Genomic DNA, 19256 nt, shown 5'->3' with positions numbered 1-19256 from the left:
CCCAGTGGAGAGAACCTGTTTCCCAGCTCCAGATTGGTGCCAGGAGAAGGAGGAGGCCGTACTGGCCTCCTCCTCCTATGGGTGACATACCTGCATGTTTCCACAGCTGCTCCTCCCGTGGTCTCTCCCTCAACCCTCTGCCCAGAGGGGAGCTGCTCTTGGGGGGGGGGGCTGGAGAGCTCTCTCGGCCCTCAGGCACCTCACCTCCTCTTCTAGCAGGGTCACCAACTTGCACCGAGGGCAAGTGTATCCCTGCCTCTCCTGGGGGAGAAGGGCGAACATGTCGCAGCTGTCGCTGCGGACGGCAACACCCATGACTCCCGCCAAGGCCATCTCCTGGTCTGCCATCGGGATCCCTTCCAAGACCTTACCTTGGTCCCCTGCCTTGTTTGTCCTGCAGCTCATCTCACTCACCCAGTTCTCCCAGACAAAAGCCCACTCGCGCACACACACACACATGGATAAAATAAACTTAAATTTAAATTGGAAAAAAAACAAAGCACAGCACAAACAAAACAAAACAAACAAACAAACCTCTGTGTCTCAGGGAAGGGAGTCTCCGGACAGCCCGGGCTGCAGCCAAGGGATGCAGACAAAGGATGACGCTGCTCCTGGCCCTCTGCTCCCCTGCCCAGCCCCTACCTTGCCTTCGCCAGTCCCCTGGCCACTCAGCACTGTCCCAGCCTGTGCCTCTGCTGCTCTGCCAAGAGGCCAGAGGCAAAAGCCAAGAGGCCAGAGCCAAAATCCCTTTTCTCCCTCTCCTCCCTCTCTTTTTACCCAGTCATAATTATTTGGTTTTCATTTGTCCAGCAAGGTTTATGCAGGCATTGTTGTTAAATGTGATGGTCATTTTTTGTTAACTTGTCAACATAGTTGTCTTGCTAAATCATTTTGGATTTACCCCATCTAAATAGTTCAAAAATCTATCCCTGTATCCACTTCTAAGACAATGGTACATTTGATTGAGTATTGGCTATGGGACAGTATAAAAATGAAATAAATGCTACTACTAATTTCTTTATTGTTTGGCCAACTACAAAGCGTATGCCCCTCCCCAGTATTCCATGTTTTCACTTGAACCTTTTATTTTTGTTCCTAATTCGGCTACCCATATACTATGGTCCACTCCTTTTTGCTGTTCACTCTTTAAATGTCCTTTATCTTTTATCTAGTTTAAACCTTTGCTTCTAACTTTTAAAACCTTGAATAGGCTAGCTCCAGCTTATGTGTTCCCTCTGATCTTTTACAGTACTCGATTCTGCACTTTCCACTATTCATAAGAACATGGCCAAGACTTGGCTCTATTTCTCATGGTCCTTCCTCTTCCCCTTGGTTAATCTTGTACTTCCTACTAATATGCAACAGACCTGACTTCCCCATTTAGTATTTATTTATTTTGTACACCCACCTATCAACTTAAGTTCTTAGTCAGCAGTGCAAGCTGAAGTTAAGGAATGTGACTTAGAATTGCTGGTTTTCACCACCTCTATGGATTCACCCTGGAAATTTTGCAAGATCAGTTTCTCTGGCTCAGTTCAAATAATATGAAATGCAAGAAACAGCCTCTTACCTCATGCTGGAATGAAAAATACTGTAAAGTGCATAGCAGATTAAGGATGCTGTGTGAATGATAATGGGGATTACTGAATAGTGTTGTTATAAGGTCTTTATGGAGTGTCACTACACATAGCAGAATGTGGAGAGGAACTAAGAACTGGTCCAGAATACCCAAATTCTAATTACTTTGGCACATGGAGTAATTTGTATTGCGCTCTTGTGCGCGCGCGCGCGCGCGCTCTCTCTCTCTCTCTCTCTCTCTCTCTCTCTCTCTCTCTCACACACACACACACACACACACACACACACTCAGTGGTTTATTTGAGTGGTCCATGTGGGTGGTAATACAGACTGGGCTTTGGTCCCTGGCTTTTGTCCCCACGCTTTTCACACTCTCCACTGCACCTTTTATAACAGGGAGCATTGCACAAATGGAAATAGGAATACTGTGTTCAAATTCTGGTGTCTCAGCATTTCATTTTGGCTGGCAGAGGGAGCATAGGAAGAACACAAGAGGGCGGGGTTGCTTGGGGATTGCTGAGAATTACAGCCTAAAATATCTAGAGCATGTCAAGCTAGGGGCAAGGCAGATTCTTCCTGCTCTGGATTCTGCTTGTTACTTTCTTCTGTCCACATGCAGAGTGATTTTGTGCACACTTCTCGCTTCTTTCCTGCTGTTCTCACTACACTTAGAAGATAGAAAGTGAATATAAGACGCCATCTTATAGATGTTCACAGTTGTTTCAGAAGAACTTTATGTACTGGAACTATACAGTACATAAGGGGAGAAGGCAGCAGTGGTTGGGAATGCCAATTGTGAAATGCCTGAACTAGAAATGAGGGAAAGTTCTGCAGCTCCCACATTCCAGGCCAATAGTGCCCTCCATATCCTGACAAAGGAAAGATGTTTTGATTCTCCTGGCTCAAGCATTATCTTCTTCCCCCCCACCCCCATTTTTTATTTTTTTTAGACAAAAAACCCCACCATAAATACAATACATCATAACAATAATAATATAACATAACAACACAATAATAAAAAAGTGTCCCCACCACCCCAGAGACCAATGCTACCACCATTCACATGCTATAACCATTAATAATAAATAATATACTTCAATTATTTCCATATCCCCTCCAGAAGTTCATATAATCTTGATTGGGTTTACAGCTTTTGTCTTTGTACTGTTTTTACACAATCTTCCCAGATTTCATTATATTTATTTGCTTTCATTAACCCTCTTTTAATTTTTATTTCTGTCATCAGTTTATCATTAATTACCATGTTCCATATTTCATTATAGCATTCATGCCTTTGCAAAACCCAATTCTGTTTCCATCAAACATTATTTTCTGAGCACTGAACTACTTATTATATTAAATGTGCAGACTGAACTTGCATCTTCTTTTTATATTAAAAATAATCTATGAGGCACTACTGCAGGTATAGGTTTGGGTTAATCTTTTAACCCTGAAACTTGGCCGCCTCTACGCCATCCCTCCATGTTTCCTGTTTCTTGGGAGAGAAAGTGCAATAGCAGCAAACTTCCTGAGGAAACAGGTGACTTTGGGTGGGAGTGGGGACAGGGTATTGGGATCGCTGTACAAGGGGAAAAGTCTGCTGCACCTTCCAACCTCATTTTGATACCAACTGGATGGGATATCCCCATGGGTCCTGCTAAAGAAGACAATGCAACTACAGGCTGCGTGTTTGGCGATGTTTATTTTGATCCTGAGCCTGGCAAGAGGAGCCAAGGAAGGAGAAAGATTGTGCACAAGTTCTACCCATGAGACAATATTGATGTGTAGATTTTTTTGGTTCTGACCAAAGAACCACTGTGTGCATTGTGTATATTCTAAAGAACAGGTTGGCTTAATGGTGGGGTGGAAGTGTGTGTGTGGACTAAGATGTATTGTCAGTACAACTGTATTCTTTATTTTTAATAGAAAAAAATCAAAGAGGGATAAAATCAAAGTCTAATTTCTCACCTTTATAACAATATAATTACTTTCCAGCTGTTCAATATATTTATCTCCTGTGTATTTTCTCAGTTTTCTGCTGTGCTGAACAACAATTTTGAGATCAGCAAACAAAGGCTCAGCTGCTGTAAAGAGTTTTTTTTAAACCAATTGAGAATGTAAGAGCAAGCAACTATATAAGATAAAAGGCCACTGAGGTGACTCAGTGCTGCTGGAGCTCTTGTGCTGAATTCCCTTGGCAGCTGAAGTTGCTGATCAATAACTGGTGCCATTGGAGGGGTCACCAGTAGTAACCTTGGCAATTAATAAGCTTAAGCTTAATGTTTGAGGCAGAGAAAAAGATGGGATGTTTCAGAGTACTTGGTTTTGGTGGGCACAGGATTTGCCACTTTGCAATTTTTCTTTATATTGTTGTTCTTACAAGTCATTCTTTGGATGATAAATGTAATAAAAATGGATTTTAGCTGCCTCAACTCATGAGCTTTGGAGTGTCCAGCTCCAGTCCAGAGACACAAGTCTGAATCCTCCCCCTCATTCAGTTTATGTCATAACACCTACTTCCATCTTATGCTGATAAATTAGATGTAGGATAGTTCAAGAATTAACCTAAGCTTCCTCTTTTGTGCCTTTAATTGCATCCTTTTAAACTTCTCTTATTATGGTTACTATAATGCTGCAGTTTCATTTCCCAAAGGGGACTTCTCTAGGTCTGTAGTACACATGCTAATATGCATACATTGGCCTAGAAACCATCACTGCTCTATAATTTTCTATTAGTTCTGTTGTCCAGTGGGATGGACAACAGAATGGAGGATGGACATCTTATGGAAACAAATATGCTAGAGTTGAATAGCATATGAACTGGGTCTCTGAGAAAGTAATATGAAATTTTGTCTTCAGAAAGCACAGCTTATGTAGAGCAATGTTGGTGTATTGCAGAAAAAAACAACAAAAATTCTCCTTGCATGGTAAAGACTAACAAGTTTATTCTAGTGTAAGCTTTTTTGGCAGAATGATCCATTGGTACCTAACTAGCATATAGAGGGGCTAGGATTGTTTGGATACCAAGCTCCAAGCTCAGAAAAGAGTACCTACCTAGGAGTTGGCAATCTGTGATCAGACACCTGCCCCCCCTCCCCGCATTCACTTGCAGCTGCTGTGGAAAGAGCCATGCTGGTTCTTTCTCTGACCTTTTGAGTGACCTTGGAAAAGGGTTCCTGGAGATGGAGAGAGGAGAAGACCATTGCTGCCAAGATATGACACATCTTGGCAGTGACTCAGCCTCCTTCCCTCCCACCATATGAAGTGCAATGTTTAGACAGCTGGAATCAATCATAGAATGCACATAGTCCTCCAAGTTCAAATGGGTGACAGCCATCTGCATTGGTTTGTACCCTAAGTTGGCCACAGTCCATGAAAGCTTGTGTCACAATACATTTTAAGGTGTCATGAGACTTGGTTGTATAGGTGGAGTATGCTAAAGTTGCCGACTATAAATGAAAGTGTTACTGGATTGTCCCAGTAAAAAACTGAGCCAGTCTCCTGAAAAACAGGAAATCAATTATCAGTCAGTCTAGATCACACACACACACCCTTTGATAGCAAGGAAACTTCGCTTCATTCTGTACCCATTAGAGTTGGAGTGATGTGTTCTGTTCTGGGTTCCACACTTTGAATATATACTAACTGGAACAGGTTTACTAGAGGGTCATTAAGATAGTCAAATCCTATGAGGAAAGGTTGAAGGAATTGGGTATATTTAATCTAGAGAAGATAAGGCCTCTGAGAATGGAGTGGTTGGGACATGATCACTCTATAAATGGGGTTTAATTCCACTAAGTGACTACATTTAACTCTTTAAGTGTGTTTATGGAATTCACTCTCCAGAGAAATACTCCTGGTGCTGATGTTACACATCTTCTGGTTCCAGGAAAAACCCTTTTTGTTCACCCAGTATTTTAATTGTTAAGTGATTCATTTTTAAAAAAATATTATACTTGATTTTATGTACTTGCCAGGTTGCTGTTTATTTAAGACACTGTTTTAGTTGTTTATGTTTATTTGACTTTTGTTTATTATTTACTTTATTTTTGTTCTTGTTGGTTGCTAAAGTGCAGGACCGCTGAAATACATTATTGTAATGTATTATGATTATTTTGCCATTTTATTTTATTGTATTTTTAATCTAGATTTATTTTTAAGTTTGTAAACTGTTCTGAGAGCAAAATTGGCTATAGAGGACAATATATAAAGGCCTAGATAAATATAAATGGCTCAAAAAGTACTATGAGGAAAAGGGCAAGGTATTTTCTGCTACCGAAGAGGGCAATACTAAATCTGCTGGTCTGAAACCATAAAATGATATTATTTCATTTGAAAATGAGAGAAAACTTCTTTAAATTCAGTTGGACAATGAAGCCAATTACCTAAGGAGTGGACAAAATCTAAAATAATAATAATTAATAATATATAGCCATTTGTTGGAAATGTTCCAACATTCTAGCATTGTGCAGGGTTTGAAAGACGATGCCTTACAAGAATTCTTCATTGAATTCTTTATTTCAAATGTTTGAAATATATGTTTCAATATTTGAAACATCACTAAGAGTGATGGTCTTCTGGCCACATGAATCATTTGAAATGACAAAGCAGCACCCCTGGTAGCAACCTCAAGTTCCGTTGAGGCTTTCTCCCTGCAGATGATCTCTGGGACACACAAGCCCTCTATGGAGAGGCACCACTTCTTCCCTCAGGGAGCCTCTTAAATTGTTTTTTGCTTCTAGGAATTGATATTCCATCCCTTTCTACTTGGAACCCAGATGCAATAGCATGTAATGATATATTTGTTTATCTGTCTCTAACAGATCTGGAAAATTTCAAAACCAGGACAAGAAGTACGGTGTCAGTCCGGCAGGGGCAAGGAATGGTGCTACTGTGTGGTCCACCACCACATTCTGGAGGTGAGTAGCATAAATATCATCAGCTCAGTATCTAAATTCCTCTGCCCCTTTGAAAATAAAGAAATGTTAATAAATGCAGGTAAGCATCATTGAAATAGGTGGCATTTAAAAATGAGTAAATATTGAGAGATAGTGATGCATAATTTGCAAATGGTGTCACCTTAGATCTTTGTACTGATAGACTGAATCCTGACAAACCCACTATAGATGCAAGAGTACTTTTTGTAACTTGAACTTCCATTCAGAATTGAAAGGGGGCTGTGGGCCACCTATTCCAAGCCCTTTGCTTGATGTAGGAGACACTGCATACATCAACAAATGTTTTCCCACCTCTGCTGAAGGACTTTGCAGAGAAGGAAAACTCGTTCCTACAACCCCCAAACATCCAATTGGATAAGTCATGCATTATCTTCTTGTAAAGGCATGCATTATCTTCTTGTAAATATCTTCTGGGCATATTGTTGATGAGCACTATAAGATAAAATAAGCATAATAAAATAAGTATACTAGATAATATTTGAAAACACACTGAGATTCATAAGAATCTTAAACGTGAACACATAAAGCAAATGGAATTTGTTCTAGCAACAGCTTTCTGTCAACTTAACTGAACTGGGTTCTGAATTGTCATCCTACAGCCTTTTTTTTTTTTTTTTTTTCTAAAAGTCTATTTTGTTTCCACACAGGCAGGCAGTTGGCAACCATATGAATGGAAGGCTGGACTACATGAACCTTTGCTCTGATCCAGCATGACTCTTCTTATGTTCATATATTCTTAGGTTCAACTTTGTATACTGTTTACTGGCTGCATTAATGCTTGAAGGTTTCCTTTGTGTCTCAATTTTCCTTAAGGCAATATATTTTATTACGGATTGGATACTCTTCTGTCTTCATTTCATAAAAGAATATCCTACAGCCAATAGATATAATACTTTTAGACTAATTCATATACATGGTATTGAATGCCCTCTAGATCTTCAGTGTAACTTCTTTTTTAAAAAAATTCTACGTCTTCACTTCTCTGACTCAAGGAAACTGTTCATTTTGCACAATGCAAAATGCTTCTTTCTTTTCTGGGGACGTGGAATGTTTATCAAAGCCTGTTCTGTAACTGGAGCCATCTTCATTGATGCTGTTTCTCAGAAAATGAAGTTAACAAGGAAGTTGCATTAGCAACAGTCAAAAAGTCAATGTTAGCTTGGTGGCGGATGGCAAAATGAACAGACAAACAAAATGATCACGTTTCAGAGAGGATTCTCTACCAAAACAATGATAGCTAAGAGCATAACAAAATATTCTTCTCTATTGTCGCCTAAACGATGATGTAAAATTATGTCATTATGTTAAACTAGAGTTTTAAGCTCTCTGTCAATTGCACAAAAAGACCTAATGTAAATGCTGCTGTAACAAGCTAGCACATGGTGGCTGCCTTAAGTTGGTAATTACCAGTCCAAAAGAGAACCACACACTCACCACACCACAGTAAATCCATGGTTAGGAACAAGTTTCTCTAAAGAGGCAGCTTCAGGGGGTACCATTTAAAACAGCTACAAAACATGGTGTACACGTGATGAACCTCCTATAGGAGACTAGTAATTTTAAACTACAGTGTCTGCCCTTACATATTTAAGGGCCTAGAAATGCCTCCTTGGTGTTTGAGGAGCTGGAAGAAACAGTATCCTTATCTGATCACATGGATCCATAAAGAAGAAAGGAAGAAAGAAATGTTAAGCATCCTGAGCATATCATGATTTCTGCCAACACTTACAAACCGGAAGTTCATTTCATTCAAAATGTTTTCCTACTCTACATGTTTATTAAATGATTTAGCCCGGGGTACACAGCCTGCGACTTGGGAGGGCTGCATGCCCCTGACCCAATTCCTTAGATATATTCCCAAAGGTAACTCCTATTGCCAAATTTCCTACCCCAGCAATCCCAGTACAGATCACTCCATTGCAATGCTTCAGTAATGCAGAAAAGCAGAAAATTTGGGGGCTGACAGAGTAGGAACCAGGTCATTGGTTGCAGAAGGCCCTATGTACACTTTTTGGCATCAGCAGGCAAAGTAATTTAGGTAACAGCCATACAAAAGACCTAGTCCTGAGCTCTTAGGGAGCCATTGCCAGTGAGAGAAGAGGCAATGCTGAGCCTTTCTGCAGTATTTCCATATCTTTGGAATGAGCTGCCAACAGCGGTCCAGCCGACCTCCCAGTTTATCTGGAAGGAGTCAGTCTCTGTCCTTATGCACAGGCTGAACTGGGCAAGCTTGACCATATCCCAGTTGTCTGTCCCATAGATTGTCCCTCACAACTGGTAGTGCTTGCGTTGTGAGTCGTTGATGCTGGCTCTGCAGGAAAGCACACCCCATCACTGATAGATTTTAAGAAGGCCCTAAAGACCTACATCTTTACTCTGGTCTTCCTCTTCCTGATTGTCTTTAATCCAGCTGGGTTATAGCATCTCTGAAGTCCTATGTTTGTTGTTTAATGTAAATGTTGCTGCTTTCATAATAGCATTTTAAAAAAATGAAAGTTATGCATTTTAAAATTGTACGTAGCTGTGAGAGAGTGTATAAATATTTTAAATCAATGAATGGATAGATAGACTAATGCTCGTCAGCAATATCAGACAGTTCAACTTTATACTGAGGACAGCAATATAGATGTTTTGTTGTCAGTAAAGCAGGATTATCTGCAGGGCTTGGGGCCCTTTCAGGATATCTGAGCTCCTTTCCTTATTTTACAAGCTTCCATTAAGAAAGGGAATAAAATGCAAACAGCAATATTAACATAGGACCCTTATTAGGACCAACTACATGCCACAAAGGAATGGCCCACAAAATGGCTGCAAGTCCTTAGGCTTGATTAAATAAAAGTGGTCATGGGGAGGAAAAATGCAGGTAAAAGTTACGGTAGGAGCCCAGCTGCAATATGTGGCAAGATGGTCTTTATGCAAGAGTGCCTCTAAACCTGTGGAAGGAACACTGGAAAAAACCCTTCATTCATTTGTAGGAATATAGATAAGACAACTTAGGTATGGGACAGTGGATGTAAGTGTGAACTCGAATTGCTTCACAGATGTCCTTCAATGCCTAAAGCCTTCCATGTAAATTGGGAAAATATTGCTTCCTTTTGATTGTCCACTAGACTGATCTTTTCCTCTTTCAGTAACTATGAAATTAATGTTCATCATTCTCAAGATATTCACTCCTCTCCTAACCCTTGCATTTAGCATTTGCTTTTATCACATTTGCTAAGTGATCAGAATATTCCTGCATGTAACACCTCCACTTTTCTGTGAAAACTCCTTGGTTTTGTATTTTTTGTTCCCTACTGGACTATTTCAGCATAATCACAATGGCTATTGCAGTGCTGCTACCAAGGATATGCTGATAGCTTGTTTTCTCTTCACATAATCACATCTAAATAGGGAAATGAGGTTTATAAAATAAATGCCCTGAGAGATTCTTTAGAAATACACTTCCATGATTAACCTACCAGCAAGGAGTCAGAATTTGGTTTCTTGAACAACAGAGCAAGCTATAGAGTCTGTTACATGAGTATCATATTCCAGGAAACTTCCAGGGAATCCAGAGAGTGTTCAGAGAGTTAGTGATTGAATATAGAATGTGCACAGTGCTGTCCATAGTATGGTGAATTAACTTGTACTCTCCCCTGAAGCACAATCTCGAATCCATCCCACACCCCACCCCTGCTGTAGTTTCCTGGGCCTAGAAAAAAACTCTGCTGCAGGTTCAGAAACCCTCTGAATGGCCTTAATCCCAGTGGATTGCTACCTGTTAGAAGTCAACAATTTTAGAGACTTCCAAGAATCCTATGCCATGCCAGGCTGCTGCCAACAGGCAAATGAGCTAAAGAAGCAATAATCACCCTTTTATCCACCTTCTGTACTTTTTACTAGATAGATTGGGAATCGATGCAGGCTTGGGTAGATTCTTTCCCTTCCTCGTACCAGTATACCTCCTTTTTCTCTTCCCATTCAAAGCATAGTGGAGAGCCTCTAAATCAACCCCATTTCAGCTCTGAACTGACTCAGTGGCTTTACAGTAGCCTCTGTCACACAGCCCTACATGCTGTCTATACTGAGGGGCTAAATGCTAGTATATTTTACAAGATGTCTCTAAGGATTACTGAGATTACATACTTAAAGTACTATGAACAGTTAAAGAGAGTTGTACAGTTAAAATACTAACGTATTGATATGTTTATTGCACCCTCCATTTTTATCCCCAACATTTACTTCTCTCTTCACATTGGAACTTACTACATTCCCTAGCCTCCTGCTTTGTATCAGATACCCACACCTAAAGGAGAATGGAGTAAAAGCTGGAAAGAAGACGTATCCATGTAAACACCATGTACCAGATTCAACCTGTAATGTCCCTTCAGATAACCTTGATTCATAGGGAAGGTTCCTTAAAGATTGGTAGGCTCTGTGGAAGATGGTCCACAAAAGTTTACGCTATAATAAATCTGGTAGTCTTAAGATGCAACAGACAAACACAACTTCCTTTTAGAATCACAGGGATGTCACTGAGCTGCAACTGAATGGTAATCGAATAGTAGGAAGATAGTGTTTAGATATATCCACTACTATCATGAACAGAGGATTCAGCACCAGAGAAAGAAAGCCAAAAGTTTCTAGTTCTTGTGGTTTTCTTGTGGTAGGAAAATGCTTTTCTATTTTTGAAGCTAAAAGCTGTGCAATGTAAATTGAGCTGGTTGGCTCATTGTTGTTGCTCTTGTTTAAGTGTTGCAGGAGGAAATATTAAGTGTAAATTTATTCAAAGTGATGACTAAGTAACACCAGAATCATACTTCTATTTTTTTTCCTTCTGGTATGACATGGTGGCTGTGAACTGAGTACCCATTTTTTCATGCAGGAAAAGCAGTGAATTAAATCCTTTACCTCTTATCACATTGTATGGACAATTAGCTGGTAATCATTCTATTCTCTCAGTGGTATAACTTCAATTAGAAATAGTGTTAATTGTATTAGGGCTGATTTGCTACTTGACAAGATCTCCAGATTAAGAAATGGATCAATGCCAGTTTATACTAGCTGATTATCTATCTTATTAAAGAAAAAGAGCTTCAGCAGTAAATCTTATGCAATCCTTAGACTTTTAGAACCTAGCCTTACATTTGACTTAAGAGTGTTAAGCCTTAAGTGCTTAAAAAATAAAATGCCTCCGTAACTGCAGTATCCACTGTCTTATTCAGCAGAATTCATTCTGAAGATAACAAGACAGAGAGACAGATAATGTCCTGAATCACACATTACAACAACCCAATTTTTAATATCATGAATGATCATAAAACAAGGAAATATCCTGGTACACATTGCCAATTGCACCTGCTGCAGTTGGAAATGTCTGTTTAGCTTTGTGTGCAAGTGTGATCAGTACATGAACAACCCAGGACTTTCTGCTCTTAGGGCATTTGTCATGTCATGGAACCCAGAGCTCCAGCTTGTGGGGGCAGTCAAGCCAGAACTCCTGTTTCTCACATCACAATAAACAAAGCAGGAATTGACTGTTCCTGGGTCATTCAGGTGCTGATCAGACAGTGTGCACCAATCTGCTGCACTTTTAGAATGTGCAATACATCAATCTGATACATAAATCTGTGCTTACGTTTTGAATACCAACTTGCACTGACTTTAAGAATGCTTAGAAATCCAAAATAATATACAACTTGCTCCTCAAGGCAGGATGGATAAAAGTTGGTGTAAAATACATAATCATAGCCACGTCACGTGTAAACCCTAGTTCAATTATCACATAGGATTCAAGAACAGAAAAGGTGCTAAATTTCAACCACATTGTTTATTAATTTATTTTGAACCATTATGCTGTGTCTTTCCTCTAAAAGGAGCACAGAGTAGCTTGCAACTTTAATGAAAATACCAATAAAGCAACCATACAATCTTATATTAACGCATTAAATCAATTAAATGCAACAGGAATGATCTAACCTGAAAAACTCCAACAAATCAGGAAGATCACACAATCATTTCATTTATCAATCCAGCTACGCACACAAAAAGTTGTCTTGCCCATTCTAGTAATGACCAGGTTCAGACAACATGCTGGTCCTTTTTGTAAGTTATTTAATGCACAATGAACCATGGTACATTTGGACATCAAGTGTATATCCAACCCCCAATTGGAGTTGCTGTCATCATGTGAACCCAGCAACATGGACAATGCAAGGGGTTAAAGAACCTGTTTTTAACCTAAAACAGATCGTTGTTTATGGAAGGGTTGTTTAAACCTGCAAAACTCAAAATTGCTTGGTTCAGACAAAATGACAACCGCTAAGCAAGATTCATATGTTCAGAATGAATCTTGAACATATGAATGTTCAGCTTCCCTGTGGATTTTGTGTTGTGTGAGCAGACTTAATACAAATGCAGATATTAAGTAACTGACCTTATTCCTGGGAATAAAAAACAAAAGAAAATGTTTGTCAACGTGGAGTGAATCCACAATATTTGAATGGAAATGTTAGCATATTTTCTTTGTGTGAATATAGAGGTAGCAATCACTAAAGCTGCTTTGAGTTAGCACATATCAGATAGTTCCAAGCATCAGTTTGAAAAGGCAGACTTCCAGACTGTGTCACCAGGGCATATGTTCACTGAGATGTGTGAAATGTGTAACTGTGGAAGTGTTCCAACTCCCCGCTTTACTGAGTAAGAAATAAAATAGGTAAACAGCACACACTTAAATGGCACCTGGAGGTCCATTCTAGAGGACATCATGGGAAAGTTTTGCACAGCTATGGTTGCCTTTAAAGGCCTTAACTATGAATTGGCTCTCTTTGCTTGCATATTTTGTAAGAAATTCATTCTGTATTCATCAGTGCCAAGACGTTTTTCAATGTAGCATTCATACTAAGGGAGACCATACTAAGGGAGAAAAAAGTGAGATAGTCTGATTCCCATGTATAAATGCTGTTAGAAATAAAGGGATAGCAATCAGTCTCCTAAGCTTAACATAAAAACAAGGAAAACAAGGATCCATCTAGTCCAGTATTGTGTTCACAGAGTAGCCAACCAGCTGCCCTCAAGAAGCCCTGACAAGGACATGAATGCAATAGTATTCTCCAGTCCATATTCCCCCTGCAACTGTTGTACTTATTTTTATACTGGAGATGCCATAGAGCCATCAGCAGCTATTGATAGCCTTATCCTACACAATGGTCCCAGAGGTGGTAACCTTATTGTCCAGGGGTATGGTTCAGGCCCCTGACCAATTCCACAATATCCTTTTTTGGTCCATTGACGTGTGTACCTAAACTGTACTATGCACACAGTCTTCCAAGTGCTATTGCACCTTAGCATTGCATTCTTTTTTTATAACTGTCACTCCATGAATTGTCCTGTTTCCAGTCCCACCATTTAGCTTAGAAAAAAGACAAGTAAGGAAAGACATGACGAATGTGTACATAATTATGCATAGTGTGGAGAAAGTGGAGCAGGAGACGTTGTCCTCCCTCTCATAATACTAGAACCTGGGTGATTTCATGAAGACAATTCCTAAGCAATTCAGAACTGATAAAAGGAAGTGCTTCCTCACAATTAAACTGTGGAATTCACTTCAATTCAATGTAGCCATAGAATCATAGAGCAGTAGAGTTGGAAGGAACCAGAAGGCAACTGGATTGAATGCACTACTCAGTGCAGGACTCCAAGTTAAAGCATCCCTTTCAGATGGCTGACCAGCTTCATCTTGAATGCTTCCAGTGTGGGACAGCCCACCAGCTCCCTAGGGAACTGGTTCCATTGTCATACTGCTTTAATGGCCTGGAATTTCTTCCTGATACTCGACCAGAGTCTGGCTTCCTGTAACTTGAACCCATCCGTTTGTGATGGCTTTTGACTTGGATATGGTTTTAAAAGGAAACAGGTCATGTTTCTGGTCCCACGTTCAGACATAGTTAGGATGTCAAGATTTGATGTTGGCAAGTGGAGGGTTTACCCTTTTCAGCAAACAGAAATGTTTTGTATATCTATAAAAGTATGTTGTAAGCCAGAACCAGGCACAAGTAGATCAGAATCTACCAATAAAGTTCTTTGTTAATTTCCATTAAATCAACAAGGGTCTAACTTTTTGCTTTTGTAACCTTTTAGTATCTACATTGAGCTGTTAGAAACTATGATCACAAGTAATTCAGATGTAGAGGTGTACCTGTACATCCAGGTGTGTGACTCATGGCTATTAGAGGGTAATTAGTTATTTCTCTGGGCCACCATTTTCATTTGACTTCACTTGGTGGATTTTGTAGTTCTACTAAAAGAAGACAAAGTTGATACCGCAAGCCTGAGATTTGCCCTGTATGTCTTGTAAGCCTTGGAAATGTATTCCTTAACCATATCAACATTATAAAGCGTACAGCTCACTGACCTGGTTCACACCATCATCACTACCCACTGTAGTTTATTTAAGCCATGGTGGGTTGCGACCTAAGCTGCCAGGCATTTTGAATATTCATCCCCCAGAAGAGTGTTACATGGCTTGTTGTTCATCAGAACCTGGGTAGCATGGTTCATTGAAGGGGAAAACCCTCCAATAGCTGTACAATGGAGTGTTGTTTCCCCTTCAAGAGCCATGCCATCCAGGTTCTGACACAACCCATTCCCAGGGCTTGAATAGGCAGTGCGGTGCCCATGGGTTCCTGGGTTGATTTTTTCCTAAACAAGCCACAGTGGGCTCCAATTATCTTGTGAACTAGGTCATTGTGACTTTGAAAATTGGATGCAGCTTGCTTACAAAAGTTTTGATTCGAAGAACTGTAAATTCTCTTTATGTAAATTGTCTCCCACTCTTTTGGGGTCAGTTTTTCCTTTTCAGCAGCCCTCCACATATTGTCCTGCCCTCAATTCCCTGAAGAAGCTTTTTAGTGAGTACAGACAGCTGCAAAGGCAGAAATGAACTTTCATGAACTTCCTTTGATCCATAACTCTCAGGGGTCAAACAGCATGTTACATTACTTGCATAGCATGTGGCTGAGGTTTCTCTTGCTGTCTCTCTTTTACTGAAGAGTATGTGTGCATGGCTCTGTTTCTGATCAGGACCACTATGTTCCAGGAAGGGAGAATTAAATCTTTCTCACCATTATTCTTCTCCTGCTCGTGCACAGAGAGTTAACAAAAAGGGAAAACCTTCCACTGACTGCAGTAGAAGGCTTTCCTCCTTTGGTCATTAACTGTGTTACACAAAGAGAAATGTGAAAATGCAGACGAGGGTATGCATTGTTACCATTATTTTTAAGACAACTACTATGGACAAAACTGTTTGGGTGGTTGTTTAATTTTTTTTCTTTGTTTTTGCAGGGGTGTTTATGAGCATGAATATAAAATTGTAAATTTAAATCCAGATGGGCGAGGGTTGTAATGTTCACTTAAAGTGTGTGGCCCCATCATTTATATTTTATGTTATGTCACAGCCGGAGTATAAATTATTAAGAGCACAAAGTAGAAAGCTGCTCCAAGTGTTAAAAGGAATTTGATAAAAGTGAATCCTCAATAATTCTTGCCTGGGAGCTATTCTAACCATGTTTACCGATGCAATTAAAGGTAAAGAGAGAAGTTTTGCTGTTTTGTTTTTCATTTCGTTTTATGGGTTAGAACTGCCCCCCCTCACTGAAAGTACTTTGTGAGATTTCCAATAAAAATGATTCTGATTGTTATTGTGGATGACCACCCATTTCTTTGAGAGAGAGATGACTTATTAGTGCTCCTTTTGGTAGTCATACCTTGTCTCTTTATAGGACCTAATTGTTGGAAACGGTTCTTTTATATCTGGAATCTCAGTTAGATGCTTTGAATGAGAAAGCCATCAAAATTTGCATGGTGACAAGGGCATAGTTATGAGGGTAGGGGACATGTAAGGTAAGATGGTGGTATAGACCAAAAGAATCCACTTAGGATAAAAAGATACACAACCACCTGGTTCTCACATACTGAGAAGCCATCATGGGTGAATTTTTTCATGGAGTTCCTTGTCATGCTGGCCATTTTGAATATTTGGGAAATAGCAGGATCATTTTGTACCTCTTGTTACATGCAAACCTGGTGAGAATAGGTTGTTGGAGTGGTTGTCATGCCTCCCAGAACCCATGGGCTTTTCAACCATTTCAACAACCCAGCTTTGCCCGATTCACATGTAACAAGAAGCCATGCCAGGCCCAGCCAGGCCATGAATATTCAAAATGGCAGCCACCACAGTAACAAGGAGTCCCATAGGGAAACCGATGCATACTTTATATTGATTTTATGCAAGTCAGACCACAAAAAGTATTCAGAGTATTTTGGCCTGGAAGCATCTTGCAGTACAGGTTGCCAATTAAGACAACAGATCTACTGCATGGTAGGTGTGTGTTGCTGTTTGCTTCCACTTTTGTTCCAGCTGTATACTTGAAGGTTAAAGAAATGTTACATAAACATTACCATAAGTTTCCAGTTTTCTCTCTCTCAGAGAAAATAAAACCAAGGTATAAGTGCACCCTAATTTTCTTTTCAGTTCTTGCAGTCACTGACTCTCTCAAAACGTAGGTTTGATCCAGGTTGCAACACAATTATTTATACATAGTATCTCCTGAAACAGAAAAGCCCTATTCTTTTCATTGAGCAAATATATTCTCTTTGCCCTAACAGGATTAAAGGAGGGCTGCAAAATAATACCTCTCTTCTGTACTAGAATGAGATCTCTTCATGTTAGCCATGCTTGAACATTCATAGTCTGAAGCTGCATAGTTGCCTACATCAAAGGTTAGGTCAGTCCAGCTTGGAATACTTCTTCCCTAGAAGGCTGTCAATGGCTACTGGCCTTGGTGGCTATGTACTACCTCTGTTACCAGAGGCAGCATGTCTGTATGCACCAGTTGATGAGCCTGGGGTGGTGGAAGTCTTGCATACAACTGCTTGAGGGAGCCTGTGGACAGCTGTTTTTCCACCATGTGAATGGAATGCTTGACTGGTCTGATCCAGCATGGTTTTTCTTATGTCCCCCCCCCCACTTCTTTTGCATAGCAGATGTAACTAAATACTTTTATATTGTTGCTAAACATATTAATAAAATTATCCATATGTCCACTCTTTTCAATTAATGTATTTGTTCCGTTTGCTGTAATTTAATGTCAGTTTTGACAGCACTAAAATATTCCAGTGCCTTTATTTACTCATAAATCAACTGATAGTATATTATCTTTTTCTGCAGAATCGTGCCATGAGCACAGTTCTGCAGCTGCTAATAAGACAGAAATACATTCCAGTTCTTTTCCATCTCAATATTCTTCCAGTATTGAGAATGCCTGCAGGGTCTCTCCATCACACTTTAACTTACAAATTTTATTGTTTTAACATTTGCCTCGCTTTTAGCCTCTTAGACTAAGATGGCAATTTGAAATTGTGTGCGTTGCATTCTTTGCTGTGTTTTGCTTAGGTTTAATTGTACACCTGTAACATAAACACCTGTTTACAAGAATGGGAGGTTGCCTCTGTATACGTGGTGTTTAGGTGTGTTGCATACAAGTAGGAACTGAAGTTTTGTAACAGTTGAATTCTGCAGTCTTTACCCATGGCAGTCATTTGGGCTTTTGTAAGTTGGCGTTCTGGAGTAGCTGTATTCTTTGATTGTCTCAAATGAGAGTATAATTTGGCTGCCTGTGCTTCTTTGAGCCACCAGCCCCTTCAGAGCAGCTTGAGAGTTGTTATGGCTTGATTTATGCAGCTGAGATGGTTAAGCAATTCTGCCAGTATTCTTTCTTAAAATTTCCCCCTACCTCTGCAGTAACACTCAGATGTATAAACATATCTGAAAATATTATGGTGTGCTAACCAAACCACATATAATTTATGTATGATTCTTGTCGGCTGTTACCTCTTAATCACTCAAGAGCTGTGACTTGTCACACCGACTAATGATCTCCATCTGACTGCTTAGCCCACTTGCTATTCTGTCTTGAACACATCTGTCACTGTGGCTTTCCCTAGGGATTTACACAAAAGTTTGAAACTCTGACACGTGTGCATTAACTACCCAGAGACATTCCCCATTAATAACTGACTAAATCTTTGAAAACTGCAAGTTTCCCAGCAACCACCTACTATTTTACCTTTAGGTGCCAGTTGGGTTGCCACATGATAGACAGTCAGGGAAAAGACATCTGGCATTTGTAACTCACACTGAATTCATGGAAACCGAATTTTAATAGTGTCCCCACTCTACAGAGACCCTGGAATATTTCAAGTATATGGAATATGTCATTAACTAGCTTGCTTTCCTGATAGAGACCTTATGGCAAGCAAATGGGATGTTAAGTAAGGTACATGCACCTTGTGGAATCTGTGTGTCTGCTTATAATTGTTATTTTTGGAAAAGTGATCCTTCTAAACCACCTACAAAAATAGTATTTCAAGAGAAAAACACTTACTGTATTTTTTGCTCTATAAGACGCACTTTTCCCCCCCTCAAAAGTAAGGGGAAATGTCTGTGCATCTTATAGAGCGAATGTGTGTGTGCCTGACATCCGGGACGCTGCCGGCCCGCCTGCACCACGTGGCACCACCTGGCCGGCATGCACTCGATGCGCGCTGCTCCACCCCCTCCCCCCGGCGCAGGTGAGAGCTGTGCCACTCAGGCGGAGCGGTGTGGAGGAGGAGGAGCCGCGGGCTTTAACCCGCCGGCCGCACGGAGAGACGGACTGCTCACCCCCACTACCCGGGAAG

General features: G+C 40.2%; 1 protein-coding gene across 1 annotated transcript in view; it reads left to right on the top strand.

The window, feature by feature from the left end:
* The window catches only part of CNTN4 (contactin 4), a 428771-nt gene that overhangs the window by 234973 nt on the left and 174542 nt on the right, over window positions 1-19256 (top strand). The window contains exon 5 of the mRNA XM_044451804.1: window positions 6402-6497. Within this exon, the coding sequence (XP_044307739.1) occupies window positions 6402-6497 (96 nt within the window). The remainder of the gene's footprint in view (window positions 1-6401; window positions 6498-19256) is intronic.

The sequence above is a fragment of the Varanus komodoensis genome, unplaced genomic scaffold (assembly GCF_004798865.1).
Source record: "Varanus komodoensis strain SLA01 unplaced genomic scaffold, ASM479886v1 scaffold6_4, whole genome shotgun sequence".
Taxonomy (NCBI): domain Eukaryota; kingdom Metazoa; phylum Chordata; class Lepidosauria; order Squamata; family Varanidae; genus Varanus; species Varanus komodoensis.
Note: the sequence above shows the minus strand (reverse complement) of the source record. Positions and strands in the feature narration are given on the sequence as shown.